Source organism: Babylonia areolata, chromosome 13, assembly GCF_041734735.1.
Source record: "Babylonia areolata isolate BAREFJ2019XMU chromosome 13, ASM4173473v1, whole genome shotgun sequence".
Lineage (NCBI taxonomy): Eukaryota > Metazoa > Mollusca > Gastropoda > Neogastropoda > Buccinidae > Babylonia > Babylonia areolata.
In genome coordinates this window covers 35948593-35968636 of record NC_134888.1, presented here as the reverse complement: position 1 = coordinate 35968636, position 20044 = coordinate 35948593, and the positions used below count along the sequence as shown (strand labels likewise).

The 20044-nt window shown below is 42.4% G+C and overlaps 1 protein-coding gene across 1 annotated transcript in view; it reads right to left on the bottom strand.

The window, feature by feature from the left end:
* Nucleotides 1-4973: 4973 nt before the first annotated feature.
* LOC143289233 (NAD-dependent protein deacetylase sirtuin-2-like) overlaps nt 4974-20044 on the bottom strand; it is a 30901-nt gene continuing 15830 nt past the window's right edge. Inside the window, exons 11-15 of the mRNA XM_076598204.1 lie at nt 16836-16912; nt 15683-15740; nt 9889-9956; nt 7331-7397; nt 4974-6298 (exon numbers count right to left, since the gene is read on the bottom strand). Coding sequence (XP_076454319.1) covers nt 6197-6298; nt 7331-7397; nt 9889-9956; nt 15683-15740; nt 16836-16912 — 372 coding nt within the window. The 3' untranslated portion in view covers nt 4974-6196. The remainder of the gene's footprint in view (nt 6299-7330; nt 7398-9888; nt 9957-15682; nt 15741-16835; nt 16913-20044) is intronic.

Below are 20044 nucleotides of genomic sequence, written 5' to 3'. Positions count from 1 at the left end.
CGACTCGCTCTCCCTGGGGAGAGCAGGACGAATTTCACACAAAGAAATCTGTTGTGACAAAAAAAGAGTAATACAATACAATACAATACAATACAATACAATACAATGTTTTCTTGCTGTTGCCAACACCACTGGTGGGTTACATGGGATGGAGGTAACGTATCCCCGAACACCGAACAGTCAACATCAGTGGTGGGTTACATGGGATGGAGGTAACGTATCCCCGAACACGGAACAGTCAACATCAGTGGTGATAACGGTTCAATCTTTGGTCAGTCTTGGGCACCTCTTGGCTGGCACAGTCGCTGCAGTTTCAGTTTCAGTGGCGTCAAAACAGGCGAAACTGATGTATATATGCGCTGCACTAGAATCTGCCTTAAGGAAAAGTGTGCTTGCGCGCGCGTATGTGTGGTGGTGGTGGTGGTGGTGGTGTGTGTGTGTGTGTGTGGCGGTGGTGTGTGTGTGTGTGTGTGTGTCCAAAACATGAGCGGTACTGAAATGGACGGACCACTCAAGCCACTTCCATTCATGCCCCCTCCCTTGGCATTCGCAACTGATGATGATGGAGTCTCCCGTCGGACCGACAGATGAGTAGGCAGGCAGGCTTATCTGGCGGTGTTGTGTGTCATCATCGTCGTTCCAACATTAGCCTGGTTGCCTGACCAGCATAGGTGCCTTTGTTTCAGTGAAGAGGGGTTGTACAGTCCCTTCCCCACCCTCTCGCCTACCAACGCTCAGAGTCCCACAGGTGCAGATACTGCCACGTGTAGTATTTGCATCGCTTCAATTATTCACCCAGGTAATGGAGCGGACCATAAAGCACATGATGCAGTCCACACTCTGTACACTCCATCAGCTGTATCGGAGAGGGTGCCACTGAACATGGCAGTTACACCCCACTGATGTTTAACTCACTCCATACGAACGGCGAAAGAGACGACGTTAACAGTGTTTCACCCCAACTGGACATCCGAGGGGTCTGTGTAGAGGAGAAGAGAGGACTGGCCGTACTGAGTTAAAAATTCCCTCAGAAGTGAGCGCTAAAGTTTGCACAGACATTGCCTACAGAATCTTGTGCGTGCACACACGTGGCTATGTAGTCTCACAGACACACACACACATACAAAGACAAACATGCACACACTGTTATGCATAGTCTTTCACACAGGCACACTAACGCACACATCACACACACACACTCTGCTTAGCATACTCACACAAACATCATTACTCACTACTGACAGTTTCCGAATCAAGGAAAGCGTCACAAGCCGCTGATGTCAGACCTTTCCCCCCTACACAGCATAGTTCTCAATTTGTTAAAACAAACTGTTTAACTGTTCTCATTGTGTGTCTGAGTGGTATTGGTATTTGGCTTTGGTCATTTGCAGTGCAAGACTAATGTATACCACAGGCAAATCGTACATGGAATATATTCAGACCTCATTTGTGCGATATGTTAGGGAAATTTTTGTTTGTTGTTTTTCTTTATTAATTCTCTCTTTCTCCCTTGCCCTGTCTGTCTCTCCATTTTGCTCTATGTTCTGCATGCTTAGTTCTGCTCACATCTACAAGACCGAGAAGTATGCTAGTCTAGCCAGCAGCCTGAGAGAATCTGGCTTCCAAGCCAAAGTCATTGCCGTAGAGATTGGTGCAAGAGGGTTTGCGAGCGAATCTGCCTACAGCCTCATGAAACAGTTGTCGATTTCTGGCAGAGAGAGGACACGGGCTCTCAAGGCAATGGCAGAAGGAACAGAATGGCAGAAGGAACAGAAAAGAGTTCCAGCTGGATCTGGTCGAGGAGGAATGAATTAAATTTCCCTACTCAAAACTAGGTGTACGATAGCTCAGCGGTTAAAACGTCTGCCAGAAAAGGTGACTCAGTCCTGAAGTGGCGACCACCCTGGAGGCGCGGGTTCGAACCTGCTGAGGACCAGGAAAAAAAAAAAGGCGGCAATACAAGGGCATCCTGGAGTCTCGACCTGGGTGCCACCCAGGCCCCTTAGAGTGTACGGAGTTAAGAGCCGAAACACTTGACTGAAAACCCTGTACTGTCCAGCTCTCCCTAGAGTTTCATATCACTGCTCAGTGTTATCTCTGGTGAGATAGATGGCAACCCCCCTCCCCACCCCTCCCAAAAAAGACACATGCACTCACATCAGCATCTATCAATTTTCCTTGAAAATAAAGAAATTAGATTTTGTCCACACAATAAAGGTCAGTAAGATAGGGAGATAATAATTTCCCACATTTGGTAATGAAACATAAAAACTCCGCATATTTTTTTTCTTAGATTTTTCTTTATTTGCACACACACATCATGTAAACACATAACTTCATTCCTGTTACACCATGAGCAACATAACATGACGAGATTTCTATAAATCATGTTAGAACCAATTTTCATAACAAAACTCAATATCTGCCCTTTATGCAATCAATAAAACATTAAAAAAAACATCGTAAGTTAGCATTAAGTGCACACCTCTACACAACTCCCTTTCCCCATAACTCTACACGATAACACAAACATTTTATTGCGTTTTTCATACAGAAGAATTGGATCTTTTTTTTTTGGTAAGAATGCCTTCAGAGCACTTTCACTTGCGTGCACATGTGCAAACATACACACACACACGCACACACATCGAACACATGCACATTCTCATTTTTGGATCAACTGCAATTTAACACAATGTAATATGCTTAAATAATTATAGAGCCCTTCACCTATCTAAGCTAATCCAAAAAAAAAAGGAAAAACAAGTGACCTAAAGAAAGAAAGAAATGTATTTTCAAACACAGACAATACTCACACATGCTCATACACATACACCCAAATGTCTGAAATCAGTCAACGTGAAAAGACTTTAAAAACAAAAGAAGAAAGACAGACACTCAGCTGGATTAGTAACACCATTTCATTCACCAGAAACTGAACAAGTGTGGGAAAAACACACTGACTGAGAGTGAAACCAGTAAAGTTTCAGTTTCAGTTTCAGTAGCTCAAGGAGGCGTCACTGCGTTCGGACAAATCCATATACGCTACACCACATCTGCCAAGCAGATGCCTGACCAGCAGCGTAACCCAACGCGCTTAGTCAGGACTTGAGAAAAAAAAAAGTGAATAAATAATAGATACACTTACATAAATAAATAAATAATAATTATGATATAAAAAAGGTAGTAGTATTGGTAATAATAATAAAATAATAATAATAATAAATAAATAAATAAGACAACAATGGTGATAAATAAGCAAATAAATGTAAAACATGAAGACACACATTCACACATACACCCACACATGCATAACAGATATGCACCAAACATGCAGTTTCACAGTTATGAAAGCACAGTCAAATACATATAAACGTACATGAGCTCCAACACACACACACACACACACACATTACCCTGCACCTCCTCTACCCCCCTCCTCCACACACTCATTTCTGGTCTATGTATCGCAGCTTCCACGGCACACACACACACACAAACAAACACACACGCACACACACACACACACACACACTGAAACCAGTAAAACCATTATGATACATTCACACCCCCCCCCCCCCCGCCCCCCCCAAAAAAAAAACCCACACAAACAAAAACAACAAGAGAGGCAAGGCCTTCAAGACTCACTTGTGGCAAATTAAGTCCCCTAGCATTAATTACAGAGTAATTTCCCTTTTTTACTATCTGCACCAAAACGTTTGCAAAATAAATAAAACTTCCATGCTTAAGCAAAAGAAGTTCCTGTTTGAACAAAAAATGATATTAATGACTGCTCTTGTTGTTGTGTCAGAATATCAGATCAAAATGCCAAGTTTAGATAATACAAAAAATATAAATATAACAGTAAATGCAGTTTGCATATAATTAAGGTTCATTTTTTTGTGCCCATCCCAGAGGTGCAATATTGTTTTAAACAAGATGACTGGAAAGAACTGAATTTTCCCTATTTTTATGCCTAATTTGGTGTCAACTGACAAAGTATTTGCAGAGAAAATGTCAATGTTAAAGCTTACCACGGACACACAGACACACACACATACAGACAACCGAACACCGGGTTAAAACATAGACTCACTTTGTTTACACAAGTGAGTCAAAAACCCAATCTAATCACCTCTCCCTCTCCTCAGCAAAGTATCACAGGTATGTCAATTCTCCCACAACATCACACACATTTACATATGGCATTGTATTGTGTTGTTCTTATTGTCACAACAGATTTCTCTGTGTAAAATGCAGGCTGCTCTCCCCAGTGAAAGTGAATCACTATGGTAATGGCACCACCCATTTTTTTTTTCTTTTTAATATTTTTTTTCTGTCTGCAGGTGTATATGTTTTCCTATCAAAGTGGACTTTTCTTCAGAGTTTTGCCAGGGACCTCAGTTTATTGTGCAATCCAAATGACGAGCGTCCAGATCACCGCTCAAGGTCTTGTGGAGGGTAAGAAAAATACTGGTGAGTGTTTGTGTGCAACCAGTGCACTCTGATTCTCTTGCTTCCTATAGGTGGATGCATAACCACAAGGCTAACATTCCATGCATCTACATGATTTTTTTTGGTTTTTTTTTAATAAATTTCAGCTCAAACACCCACACATTTACATCAGCTCTTACATCTACACAGACTTACACAACAGCTCTCACATCAACAGATTTACATAATTATCAACTTCAGATTTACGTATCACCTCCCACATCAACACAAATTTACATATCAGCTCTCATATCCACAGATTCACATAATGATCAACTCTCACATCCACCCACACATTTTCCAATCAGCTCTAGCATTCACAGATTTCCATAGCAGCTCTCTCATCATATCCACATATTTACATATACACATTTAAGCACACACACATATACATATATATATACACACACAAACATATACATACATATATATATATTTTTTTTTTATTTTTTTTTTTTTTTTTTTTGGGGGGGGGGGGGGGGGGTTGTTTTGTTTTATTAAGTATCCACACATTTAGAGATTTATCATAAGCATCCAAACATTTACATCTCCCCAAGTTAATTAGTAAATATATATGAATGTTTTATTCAGAGATTTACACAGTAACTTTAAGCATCTATAAATTAAAATGACAACAAGCTGAACAAACAATTCTTCACAGATTTACGTATCAGGAAGGTTCAATGTGTGCCTGGGAGACACTGACATCAACTGTACATGAGAAACAACAGTCAAGATCAACGCAACAATCCCTACAACAGTACAAGTTTTACTGACTCCTTTGATGCGCAAACCACTTTTCCAGTCTGTAAACAAACTGAAGTTTCAGCCAAAGAGCGTTGAGCTAAGGCAGAAGATGACACTGGAGGGAGGTGATTGTACCAGCTGACACTGATGGAGGGAGGTGATTGTACCAGCTGAGACTGATGGAGGGAGGTGAAAGTAACGGCTAAGACTGACGGAGGAAGGTGAAAGCACCAGCTAAGACTGATAGAGGGAGGTGAAAGTACTGGCTGATACTGATGGAGGGAGGTGATTGTACCAGCTGACACTGATGGAGGGAGGTGATTGTACCAGCTGACACTGATGGAGGGAGGTGATTGTACCAGCTGACACTGATGGAGGGAGGTGATTGTACCAGCTGATACTAACAGAGTGAAAGTACTGGCTGACAATGACGGAAGGAGGTGAAAGTACTGGCTAACACTCATAGAGGGAGATGAAAATATCAGCTGACTGATGGAGGGAGGTGATTGTACCAGCTGAGACTGATGGAGGGAGGTGAAAGTACCGGCCGACACTTTTGGAGGGAGGTGAAAGTACTGGCTGATACTGATGGAGGGAGGTGAAAGTACCAGCTAAGACTGATAGAGGGAGGTGAAAGTACCAGCTGAGACTGATGGAGGGAGGTGAAAGTACCGGCCGACACTTTTGGAGGGAGGTGGAAGTACCAGCTGAAACTGATGGAGGGAGGTGAAAGTACCAGCTGACACTGATGGAGGGAGGTGATTGTACCAGCTGAGACTGTTTAAGGGAGGTGAAAGTACTGGCTGACACTATCAGAAGGAGGTGGAAGTACCAGCTGACACTGGTGGAGGGAGGTGAAAGTAGCAGCAGGGATTGAAGGTGGGAGGTGGAAGTACCAGCAGGGACTGAAGGGGGAGGGAGGGTGAAAGTAGCAGCCAGGTCCAGATAAAACTCCTCAGAGGGCTGATGCCCCTCCGGTCTGCGGTTTCTTCCCCTGTGCCGCCATTTCCTTGTCGATGCGGGCGTGTTCCTTCTTCATCAGACTGCGCAGCTCCTTCTGTGACACAGGTGTACGGCATTCAGAACAGATGATTGTCTCCAGTGAGAGAAGTTCGTATGTGGTGTAAAATACACAAACAGTGCATGAAAACCACTCAATATGTATGCAAAAGACATAAAACATTTACATTTTAATGTAAGCTTACAGCTGGACCAACAGCAAACTGAGAGCTGTGTAATCAGGGGTTTCTCCACTGCAGAGGGAAATCATTTACACAGCTTAGTCTTTTGTCAAGGACTATGACTCTCAAACTAAGAGGGCAAGATTGTGCTGGCTATTAGTACTGCAGCCTTGGGGGCTGGTTGGCCTTTGGGGACCATCCCAGTGCTGACTGTCCTAAAGCCCTCTTGGCCGAGAGAGTGGGGATATAACTTAGGCAGGACACTCTCCACCATAATCAAATTCTAGCCCACATAGTCTGGACATCAGCTGCCTCTTCTGCTGTTCTGACAGTCGTTGTCGAACACGACAGACTATCATACATAACTTGAAGTAAACCACTCATGCAATAATCACAAAGGACAGGGATGAAATGCAGTATGAGAACTACATATAGACTTATCACTAACAGCAAGCTATTCAACAGTGTTTCAAATTAATATGGTGTATCATGCTCACATATACATCAGCACACATTTTGTGGCATCACGTCAATCATTAATTACACCCATTTCAAGAGCTGAAGTTATTAAAAGTCTATACTTTTCTTTTGATAGATTCTTCATAAACTTACTCTAAGTTCAGTGTGAATATATATCATCAAAGTAATGGAAAACAAACAAACAACAGAAAAAAAAACAGCAGAAGGACTCGCCCCCACAGGCCAGAACCATCATCTCTCTCTAAGTCACACACACACACACACACGTTACACACGCACAAACACACACACACACACACATGCACACACATACGCACAAACACACACACACACAGACGCACACAGATACATGCACAAACACACTTACACACATCACAAACGCACACACACACACGCACACAGAGGAAAACAAGAACAGTACGACTCACCCCCCAGCCCAGCAGTTCTGCCAGTTTGGCAGAACCATCGTCACATGTCATCTGCTGGAACACATCCCTGTGCACCACACATAATGATTTTAATAACAATAATTATACCACTGGTAATAATCATCAACATCATCATCATCATCAACATCATAATAATAACAAATGAATGATAATAATGATTTTTTAAAATAATAACAATAACAACAATAACAATAATGATGATGGCAACAACAACAATAATAATGATGATGATAATAATAATAATAATAATAATTTATATAGCTACTAATCAGTAATCTCTAAACAGGCTCTTAGGGCTTCACAAATCAGGGTAAACACACACACACATGCATACACATGCACCCACAGCCACTAACACACACACACACACACACACACACATGCATACACATGCACCCACAGCCACTAACACACACACACACACACACACACACACACACACACACACACACACACACACAAAGGCAAGAACAAAGGAGTGGCATGGTGGTTTCTACATTAGTTTAACTCTCTCCATACGAACGGCGAAAGAGACGACGTTAACAGCGTTTCACCCCAATTACCACCATCAAAATATTGCAAGTGGAAGGCTCTTATACTGAAGAGGTGAATGTTGACAAAGAATACCACAATTCTGACGACGGAAGCTAAAGGTTGGGTCATTCAGACACCCACTGGACATCCAAGGGGTCTGTGTAGAGGAGAAGAGAGGACTGGTTGTACTGAGTGAGTTAAAGAAGTGGGTTTTCAGGGAAAGACTTGAATGAAGTGGAAGAAGAAGTATGCCTGATCCACATAGGCAGTTGGTTCTAGACAGCTGGGACATGAAAAGAGAAAGAACACTGACAAAAAATAATTTTCAGAGAAGAGATATGAAGCAAATATGTGCTGAAAGAATAATGGACAGAAGAAGAAGAAGAAGAGGAAGAAGACATTATCTGACACGGCTGAGTTGTAGTGAACTGCACACTATAAAAAAAAAAAAAAAAAAAAAAAAAATGTACTGAGGTACAAGGCAGTTTACTTCATTGTATCTCACTTCAACTGATCACTGACAGACCTCTACACACCTACCACCAATTAAGGTGGCTTCACACAGGACATTCATATATCATTCAGGAGGGTTTTTACACAAGACATTCACCTAACACTAAGGTGAGATTACACACGACATTCACCTAACACTAAGGTGAGATTACACAAGACATTCACCTAACACTAAGGTGAGATTACACACGACATTCACCTAACACTAAGGTGAGATCACACACGACATTCACCTAACACTAAGGTGAGATTACACAAGACATTCACCTAACACTAAGGTGAGATTACACAAGACATTCACCTAACACTAAGGTGAGATTACACAAGACATTCACCTAACACTAAGGTGAGATTACACAAGACATTCACCTAACGCTAAGGTGAGATTACACAAGACATTCACCTAACACTAACGGTGAGATCACACACGACATTCACCTAACACTAAGGTGAGATTACACAAGACATTCACCTAACACTAAGGTGAGATTACACAAGAAATTCACCTAACACTAAGGTGAGATTACACAAGAAAATCACCTAACATTATGGTGGGGACACGAGACATTCACATGCCATTCTGGTGGGTTTTACACAGGACATTCACCTAACATTAAGGCGAGTTCACACAAGATGTTCATAAAATATTAAGGTGGGCTCACACAAAACATTCACTTAAGGTGGGATCACACAAGAAATTCACCTAACATTACAATGGGAACACAAATGACATTCGCCTTACATTACATTCACACAGGACAGTCCCCTAACATTAAGTTGCATTCACACAAGATGTTAAATAAATTCTAAGGGGGATTCACACAAGACATTCACATAAAACTGATGTGGATTCACACAGGACAGTCACCAAACATTAACATGGATTCACACAGGACCTGACATTAATGTGCATTCATGCAGGAACAGTCACCAACATTAACATGGATTCACATAGGACAGTCACCTAACATCAAGGTGGATTCATACAGGACAGTCACCTAACATTAAGGTGGATTCACACAGGACAGTCACCTAACATTAAGGTGGATTCACACAGGACAGTCACCTAACATTAAGGTGGATTCACACAGGACAGTCACCTAACATTAAGGTGGATTCACACAGCACAGTCACCTAACATTAAGGTGGATTCACACAGGACAGTCACCTAACATTAAGATGGATTCACACAGGACAGTCACCAAACATTAAGGTGGATTCACACAGGACAGTCACCAAACATTAAGGTGGGACTCATGCAAGAAATTCCAAAAGTATAAGGTGGGTTAAAACAGGATATTCACTTAACATTCAGGTAGCTGCATGTCAAGATTTTCGCAAAATATCAATGCAGGCTAATGCAAGAAGTTCACATTACATTTAAGTAGGCTTACACAAGTCATTTGCCTACTGTTAAGGTGGGTTCACACTTGACATTTGCAGAACATTAGGGTGGCTTCACATAGGACATTCACAGTCACCCCACAAACCTGTAGTTCTTGTCATCATCAAAACAAAAACCGCTTCCGATTCCCATCAACAGCGACAGAAAATCCTCCTGGCAACAGAAGAAACACATGAACACATAATGAAACACTTCACAGCCTTCCGGAAATGTACAAAGTGATCGAACAATGAGATTATTTCCCATCAATGTTATCCTGTCACAAGAAACAATATATCTAAATCACCATTACCATGTTGCAGAAACATATCAACTTCATCACACTGAATGCTGGTACAGTGTACATTGTTTTTTTGATACAGTCAAAGACTGTTGGTGATCTTGTTTTTTGATACAGTCAAAGACTGTTGGTGATCTGTTTACTTCTGATGAATCCTATCAATTACAGAGCCAAATGAATCTTTGACTTGACTGATGTCAAGTCTGGGAGTCAGCACTGTGGTCAAAGCATGGCAGTTAATGAGGTCAGGGTCAGAGGTCAAAGCATGTAGATCATGGAAATCAGGTGAAGAGGTCACAGAGGTCATGTAAGATCATGGAGCTCAGGTACGAAGATCTTAGAGGTCATGTAAGGAGGTCATAGAGGTCAAGCAAGGTCACAGAGGACAGGTAAGGCATTGATGTCAGGAAAGAAGGTCAGAGGTCAATGCATGTAAATCATGGAAATTAGGTGACAGATGTCGTGTAAGGTCATAGAGCTCAGGTATAGAGATTATAGAGGTCATGTAAAGAGGTCGTAGAGGTCAAGTAAGGAGGTCACATAGGTCAGGTAAGGTCACTGATGTCAGGTAAGGTCGGGACAATCAAACATAGAGGTCACTGTGGTCATGTAATCATGCAGGTCACAGACATCAGGCCTGTGTGTCAGATGGAGCTGCTTGCGGGATGACCTGGCACTGTCCACAAAGCTGACCACCAACCCTGCACCCTGTACGGGGAGCTGAAAGATAATGGAAAACTACAGACTTTCAGTCGGACTTTCGGGTCTTAAAGTCCTGTTGTAAAAGTGTTGGACTTTCAGTCTCAGAGTCCTGTGGTAAAAGTGTTGTACTTTCAGTCTCAGAGTCCTGTTGTTAAAGTGTTGGACTTTCCGTCCTGTTGTAAAAGTGTTGGACTTTCAGTCTCAGAGTCCTGTGGTAAAAGTGTTGGACTTTCAGTCTCAGAGTCCTGTGGTAAAAGTGTTGGACTTTCAGTCTCAGAGTCCTGTGGTAAAAGTGTTGGACTTTCAGTCTCAGAGTCCTGTTGTAAAAGTGTTGGACTTTCAGTCTGAGTCCTGTGGTAAAAGTGTTGGACTTTCAGTCTCAGAGTCCTGTGGTAAAAGTGTTGGAATTTCAGTCTCAGAGTCCTGTGGTAAAAGTGTTGGACTTTCAGTCTCAGAGTCCTGTGGTAAAAGTGTTGGACTTTCAGTCTCAGAGTCCTGTTGTTAAAGTGTTGGAATTTCAGTCTCAGAGTCCTGTGGTAAAAGTGTTGGACTTTCAGTCTCTGAGTCTTGTTGTTAAAGTGTTGGACTTTCAGTCTCAGAGTCCTGTTGTAAAAGTGTTGGACTTTCAGTCTCAGAGTCCTGTTGTAAAAGTGTTGGATTTTCAGTCTCAAGTCCTGTTGTAAAAGTGTTGGACTTTCAGTCTGAGTCCTGTGGTAAAGGTGTTGGACTTTCAATCTCAGAATCCTGTTGTAAAAGTGTTGGACTTTCAATCTCAGAATCCTGTTGTAAAGGTGTTGGACTTTCAATCTCAGAATCCTGTTGTAAAAGTGTTGGACTTTCAATCTCAGAATCCTGTTGTAAAAGTGTTGGACTTTCAGTCTCAGAGTCCTGTTGTTAAAGTGTTGGAATTTCAGTCTCTGAGTCCTGTGGTAAAAGTGTTGGACTTTCAGTCTCAGAGTCCTGTGGTAAAAGTGTTGGAATTTCAGTCAGAGTCCTGTGGTAAAAGTGTTGGACTTTCAGTCTCAGAGTCCTGTTGTAAAAGTGTTGGAATTTCAGTCTCAGAGTCCTGTTGTAAAAGTGTTGGACTTTCAGTCTCAGAGTCCTGTGGTAAAAGTGTTGGACTTTTCAGTCTCTGAGTCCTATGGTAAAAGTGTTGGACTTACAGTCTCAGAGTCCTGTGGTAAAAGTGTTGGACTTTCAGTCTCAGAGTCCTGTTGTAAAAGTGTTGGGCTTTCAATCTCAGAGTCCTGTTGTTAAAGTGTTGGACTTTCAATCTCAGAGTCCTGTTGTAAAAGTGTTGGACTTTCAGTCTCTGAGTTCTGTGGTAAAAGTGTTGGACTTTCAGTCTCAGAGTCCTGTGGTAAAAGTGTTGGACTTTCAGTCTCTGAGTCCTGTGGTAAAAGTGTTGGACTTTCAGTCTCAGAGTCCTGTGGTAAAGGAGTTGGACTTTCAGTCTCAGAGTTCTGGTTTAAAGTATTAGACTTTCGATGTGAGAGTCCTGGGTCTGACTGCTGGTCACAACCCCCTGTGGTTTAACCCTTTGGGCCCTGACCACCACTTTACCAGTGGTAGAGAAAAATGACATAATGCCTAGCCACCGGTTGAGCGGTGCGTAAACACTTGTGTCATGTTTTGCTATTGGTTGACTTATATTGAAGAGCCAATCAGAAAAACTGTAATATTCTGATGTCAGCAAATGTAGTACCAACATGGCCGCACCTTTTCACTGTGTTTTGTGCATGTGCTTTGGATAAAAAAGATCGATTTCAATATAAGTCAACCAATAGCAAAACACGACACAAGTCTTTACGCACCGCTCAACCGGTTGCTAGGCATTATGTAATTTTTCTCTACCACCGATAAAGCAGTGGTCAGGGCACTCTTTTTATATCTGCCATGACACATTAAATACCAATTATTTGCAAATTTTGACTCAGGAGCTCAGACAGAAGGGTTAAAATTGCTCAGGAACTCAGGGCTCAAAGGGTTAAGGGTAGGGGATTTTTCCATCCTCCCAGGTTAGCAGACTTGCTAGTGCCTGAACCCGCTTCCTATGTGTGCGTATGCAGAAGATCAAACACATGTCAAGGATTCTGTAACCCGTGTAAGTGTTCGGTCGGTTTGTATTTGTATTTGTATTTCTTTTTATCACAACAGATTTCTCTGTGTGAAATTCGGGCTGCTCTCCCCAGGGAGAGCGCGTCGCTACACTACAGCGCCACCCATTTTTTTTGTATTTTTTCCTGCGTGCAGTTTTATTTGTTTTTCCTATCGAAGTGGATTTTTCTACAGAATTTTGCCAGGAACAACCCTTTTGTTGCCGTGGGTTCTTTTATGTGCGCTAAGTGCATGCTGCACACGGGACCTCGGTTTATCGTCTCATCCAAAAGACTAGCGTCAAGACCATCACTCAAGGTCTAGTGGAGGGAGAGAAAATATCGGCGGCTGAGCCATGATTCGAACCAGCGCGCTCAGATTCTCTCGCTTCCTAGGCGGACGCGTTACCTCTAGGCCATCACTCCACATGGTTATGGACATCAGGCATGCACTCTTCTGAAGATGGAGCATGGCTGCCAATATGGCGGGATAAAAATGGTCATGCACGCAAAAGCCCACTCGTACATACAGAGTGAACATGTGAGCTGCAACTCATGAATGCTGAAGAAGAAGAAACCACCAGACAGCTGAGTCAGTTCATTTCACCAAGAGGTGTCAGTCAGCAATGTTTGGCATCTCTTAACTCTCTCCATACGAACGGCGAAAGAGATGACGTTAACAGCGTTTCACCCCAATTACAACCATCAAAATATTACAAGCGGAAGGCTCTTACACTGAAGAGGTGAATGTTGACAAAGAATACCACAATTCTCTGACGACGGAAGCTAAAGGTTGGGTCATAGAGACACCCACTGGACATCTGAGGGGTCTGTGTAGAGGAGAAGAGAGGACTGGCCGTACTGAATGAGTTAAATCTCGTCTCAAAACTCACCTTTTCCCTCAGCAATAAGTTCAATTGTGGCAGGTCCACTTCCTTTGCGTTAGCTGTGCTTGACTATGTGTGTATACATATGTATGTGTACATAACTACATGCATGTATATGAATGTGTATTGTGTGTGCGTGTGTTTATGTAAGTTTGTGCCTGCCTATGTGTGCGTATGTGTTAGGATAGCTGTTGGATACACATGTATGTTAAAATGTATGTATGCAGTGTGTGTGTGTGTGTGTGTGTGTGTGTGTGTGTGTGTGTGTGTGTGTGTGTGTGTGTGTGTGTGTGTGTGTGTGTGTGGTCACATTTTGGTGTGTGTATGTAACATAGATATAATGTTTTATGTTAACAAAATCGTTTTTGTATAGCACCTAGAGCAGATTTCTGGATAGTGTGCTATATAAGTATCCATTATTATTATTATTATTATTATCCCTTTTCCCTTACAGGGAAATACACCTACATTTGAAAATCAAGACAATCTGACATATCCATAAACCAAAAACGTAATGAACAGAGCCAGATTAACTCTCTCCATACGAACGGCGAAAGAGACGACGTTAACAGCGTTTCACCCCAATAACCACCATCAAAATATTATCAGCGGAAGGCTCTTACACTGAAGAGGTGAATGTTGACAAAGAATACCACAATTCTGACGACGGAAGCTAAAGGTTGGGTCATTGAGACACCCACTGGACATCCGAGGGGTCTGTGTAGAGGAGAAGAGAGGACTGGCCGTACTGAGTGAGTTAACGAACACAAGGGATGGTCATTCAATTTGCCATGTAAAACTAAAGAAACATGTGAAATGAAGAAAACTTCCATGACATCAGATGACGAAGTGAGGATAAAAGAAATATACTGACAAACAACAGGTTATGAATGACGTCAACTATGAAAGGGACTGTTAACGATCTTTTCTGTCAACAGTGCTGGAGAGGGAGAGGGGGAGAGACAGAGACAGAGAGAGACAGAGATAGTGAGAGAGATAGAAAGGGACAGAGAGAGAGAAAAAGGGACAGAGATAGTGAAAGAGGTAGAGAGGTGGGAGAGAGAGAGAGAGAGAACGAACGAACGAACGAAATTGTTTTAATGAACTTTGGCCATGGACCACAATTCAAAACCAGGGGACTGGGGGTGGGCATGGGAAGGGGTATTATAACACTTGAACAGATGACACAATATCATAATATTCATGGACTTGACATTAATTCTACTTAATTAGGTCTGAGTATATGATTTCTCCTTTTGATCGCATGGAAAATAAATTTTGATACATGGAAATTTCTCTGCTTGTTGTTTGATCGGAGAAGTGAACTAAGAGACATGTTTAAACAGTCTTGAAGAAATTTTGTCCGTAAATCATTATATACAGAACAAACAAACAACAAATGGTATTCATCTTCTAGTTCACCTTGGCAAAAAGGACAATGCTTTAAAACATCATTTTCAGTGTACCTATTAACATTGTTATTTAAAGGAAGCACATTAAATCGGGCCTGAGACAACGCCACTCTGAAACAATATTCATCAGCATTTGTTATGTATTTTTCTTTTTCAAATACAACTTTGAATGATCTGTAGCATGAATATCTGTCTCTATCACTAATAGTACCCGACCATTCTTGAATGAAGATATCTATAAGTCTTTGCTTGAAAGTAATAAGAAATCCTTTCACATCACCAACACCCTGTTGCAACCACACAAAATTAAAACCTGTTGTACATAATATTTCTCTAACTTGAGAAGCCCAACACTGTGGAGAGAAAGAGAGAGAGACAGACAGACACAGAGAAAGACAGAGAGACACAGACAAATAGCGACAGAGACAGAGGCAGACAAACACAGACAGAAAGACAAACAGACAGACAGACAGACAGTGGAATCTCAATGCAAGATGCTCACCCCTGCTGCTGGCGGTTTTTCCAGGTTGACGTACAGTCGTGGTGTGGAGGGGGGCACTCTGCCAGCAGAAACACGGCTGTTACTGATACACTGTCTCACACACATATCCTACACACACCCACATGCACACATATACAACACACACAGGACCACACTCACTCATTCACACACACACACACACACACACATATCACTGACACATACATCCATACACACATGCACACACCACACAATATTAACCTTCCTCACACACATGCACACTCATCACACACACATCATACACACACACACATACACACACACGCACATATACACAGGGTGGAGATTTTTTTTCCGATCTCCTAGTGTCAAACATATCATGCTCACGCCTTATCCCCATTTGTTGGTATTCACATGCAAAACAATGAATAATCATGTTAAAAATCCTGAAATCCATGTCAGTGTTTGACGGGTTATGTAAACAGAAACATGCCCAGCATGGACACCCCTGAAAACATAATATGGCAGCCTAAATGGCAGGGTAAAAATGGCCACACATGTAAAAGTTCCCCTGAGCTGACGAATGAATGCTAGAGTTTCAGCCCACAAATGCAGAAAGAAAAGTAAATGACTCTACAATGACATGTGGAAAGAGAAAACAAACAAAACAAGAGAGGCAAGGCCTTCAAGACTCACTTGTGATAAATTAAGTCCCCTAGCATTAATTACAGAGTAATTTCCCTTTTTTACTATCTGCACTAAAACGTTTGCAAAATAAATAAAAATTCCATGCTTAGCAAAAGAAGTTCCTGTTTGAACAAAAAATGATAATAATGACTCCTCTTGTTGTTGTGTCAGAATAAGAGATCAAAGTGCCAAGTTTAGAGAATACAAAAAATATAAATATAGCAGTAAATGCAGTTTGCATATAATTGCCCATCCCAGAGGTGCAATATTGTTTTAAACAAGATGACTGGAAAGAACTGAATGTTTCCTATCTTTATGCCTAATTTGGTGTCAACTGACAAAGTATTTGCAGAGAAAATGTCAATGTTAAAGTTTACCACGGACACACACACAGACAACTGAACACCGGGTTAAAACATAGACTCACTTTGTTTACACAAGTGAGTCAAAAACGAAAGAAAACAGAAATCATCTGTGGCACTCTGACCTGCTAACAAGGGAGGCAAACGGCTGCACCACCAGTGACGTTCCCATCACGATCAATAAGTCACACTGCTTCAGATCCTGCACACCACAAAAAATTAAAAAAACAACAACAAACAAACAAAAAATCAGCAGCACTAATGCTCACATCACCCTGGGCTTGTAATACCCAACTGTCTGATTGTCTGGGACATCTGAATCTCCTGGCCGTTTCACTTTCAGTTTCTCAATGGTGGGATGGGTGGTGAGGGGGTGTTGGAGGCTGGGGATGGGTGGTGAGGGGGTGTTGGAGGCTGGGGATGGGTGGTGAGGGGGCGTTGGAGGCTGGGGATGGGTGGTGAGGGGGTGAGGAGGCTGGGGATGGGTGGTGGGGGGGTGAGGAGGATGTCAGGTCATCAGTCACATGGTTTGAGGTCCAGCCGACCATGAAGGCCGTTCCAAAGCAAGGCTAAAAATCGCACAGTGTTCAAACCATTTGCAATGTCACTGTGTTCAGACAAATCCATATACGCTACACCACATCTGCTAGGCAGATGCCTGACCAGCAGCATAACCCAACGCGCTTGTCAGGCCATGAGTGCATGCATACATATATACTTGTGCACCTATCAGAGTGGATTTCTTCTTCAGAACTTTGTCAGAGACAGCACCATGGGTTCTTTTTCAGTGCGCCAATTGCGTGCTGCACATGGTACGTCCGTTTATCCTGTCATCTGAACGACCAGATGCTCAGTTTGATTTACCAGTCAAATGTGGGAGAAAGGGCAAGAGCAGGATTCGAACCTATACCATCTTGGATTCTGTATTGGCCGAGTGTCTTAAGCATTCTGCCACCATCTTTTGGCAGACAAGTGGAAATTCTCTGTAGATTTTTCTGCTGGACAACCAGTTTTTGACTGAGTCAGTTAACGGGTGACTGAGAAGTCAGCTTTAGTGCAGACTGAACACATTTCCCCCATCCCCTTTTCCCTGAGACAAGGTGTGTTCTATGAATCAAACGTGGTCTGAATGGAAAAGAGAGATCTGACTCAAACATTTTCTTTGGGGCCAGTGGGACTGTTTATTTCTTCATACTGTTAGTTACAAAACAACTGCATCTCTTTTCCTGTAATATGTACTGCTCAAAGAATGAATTGTCTGCTGACTTGCCATTGCTCTACCAGTAGCTAGCCTAGCTTCATTATCCGTCACTGCATTTAGGGAGGGCAAGTTAGACATTGCCGGGGGTGTTGGAGGCTGGGGATGGGTGGTGAGGGGGTGACGGGCGCAATAGCCAAGTGGTTAAAGCGTTGGACTGTCAATCTGAGAGTCACGGGTTCGAATCACGGTGACGGCGCCTGGTGGGTAAAGGGTGGAGATTTTTCCGATCCCCCAGGTCAACATATGTGCAGACCTGCTAGTGCCTGAACCCCCTTCGTGTGTATATGCAAGCAGAAGATCAAATACGCATGTTAAAGATCCTGAAATCCATGTCAGCGTTCGGTGGGTTATGGAAACAAGAACATACCCAGCATGCACACCCCCGAAAACGGAGTATGGCTGCCTACGGGGTAAAAACGGTCATACACGTAAAAGCCCACTCATGTGCATATGAGTGAACGTGGGAGTTGCAGCCCACGAACGAAGAAGAAGAAGGTGAGGGGGTGAGGAGGATATCAGTGCATCAGTCACATGGTTTGAGGTCCAGCCGACCATGAAGGCCGTTCCAAAGCAAGGCTAAAAATCGCACAGTGTTCAAACCATTTGCTATGTCATGAAAATACTCCAATAAGTGTGACTGACTAACTGACTGTCTTACTTTGAAATGGAACACTGCATACTATGAACCCTCCCCTGCCCTCATACTGAAGTCACAAAAAATGAGAGGCAAAAACATTTTCCCCACAGCACACATACACACTATCACAAGATCACAACACGCAAGCATGGATAATAATAATAATGATAACAGTAATAATCATCATCATCATGAAAATAATAATAATAATAATAATACTGATGCTAATGATAATAATGATATTGATAATAATAATAATCATTATCATAATTTAATTGTAACAACAACAGCAACAAAAATAAATGTGTTTATGTAGCACTCAATCCTGCGGAAAGACAAATCAAAAGGCTTTCACAGCACACATGCGTAACTCTGAATTAAAGGGATGACAGATAAAACATGTAAATACAAGCAGAAGAAAGTCTTGAGAAACTTTAGCTGGAAAGAGGGAGGGAAGACGGAAGCTGTTTTGGAAAGAGGTAACTTTAAGGCCAGACTTGAAGAGATCGAGGACGGGCAAATAGCCGAGTGGTTAAAGCATTGGACTTTCAATCTGAGGGTCCCGGGTTCGAATCACGGTGACGGCGCCTGGTGGGTAAAGGGTAGATTTTTCCGATCTCCCAGGTCAACATATGTGCAGACCTGCTAGTGCCTGAACCCCCTTCATGTGTAAACGCATGCAGAAGATCAAATATGCACGTTAAAGATCCTGTAATTCATGTCAGTGTTCGGTGGGTTATGGAAACAAGAACATTCCCAGCATGCACACCCCCGAAAGTGGAGTATGGCTGCCTACATGGCGGGGTAAAAATGGTCATACACGTAAAAACCCACTCGTGTACATGTGAGTGAACGTGGGAGTTGCAGCCCATGAACGCAGAAGAAGAAGAAGAAGAAAGAAGAAGAAGAGATCGAGCCGAGTTCAGAGATTTGATGAAGTGAAAGAGGGAGCCTGTTCCACACACAAGGTCCAGAGACAGAGAGTGTTTGGTGACTGTGGAGTGTTTGAATCTAGGAATGTGGAAACAAGAGTGGACCTGAAGCTGATCGCAGAGAGCGAGATAGGGTGTTGAGGTGAAGGCAGGAATGGGCAGATTTGTTACTGTATCTATATAACAGGGATGACCTGTGCAATAGCCAAGTGGTTAAAGGGTTGGACTTTCAATCTGAAGATCCCAGGTTCGAATCTTGCTAACGGCACCTGGTGGGTAAAAGGTGGAGATTTTTCCAATCTCCCAGGTCAACATATGTGCAGATCTGCTTGTGCCTGAACCCCCTGTATACGCAAACAAAAAAGCAAATACGCATGTCAAAGATCCTGTTATCCATGTAAGTGTTTGGTGGGTTATGGAAACAAGAACATACCCAGCATGCACACCCCAAAAACAGAGTATGGCTGCTGACATAGCAGGGTAAAAACAGTCACAAACGTTAAA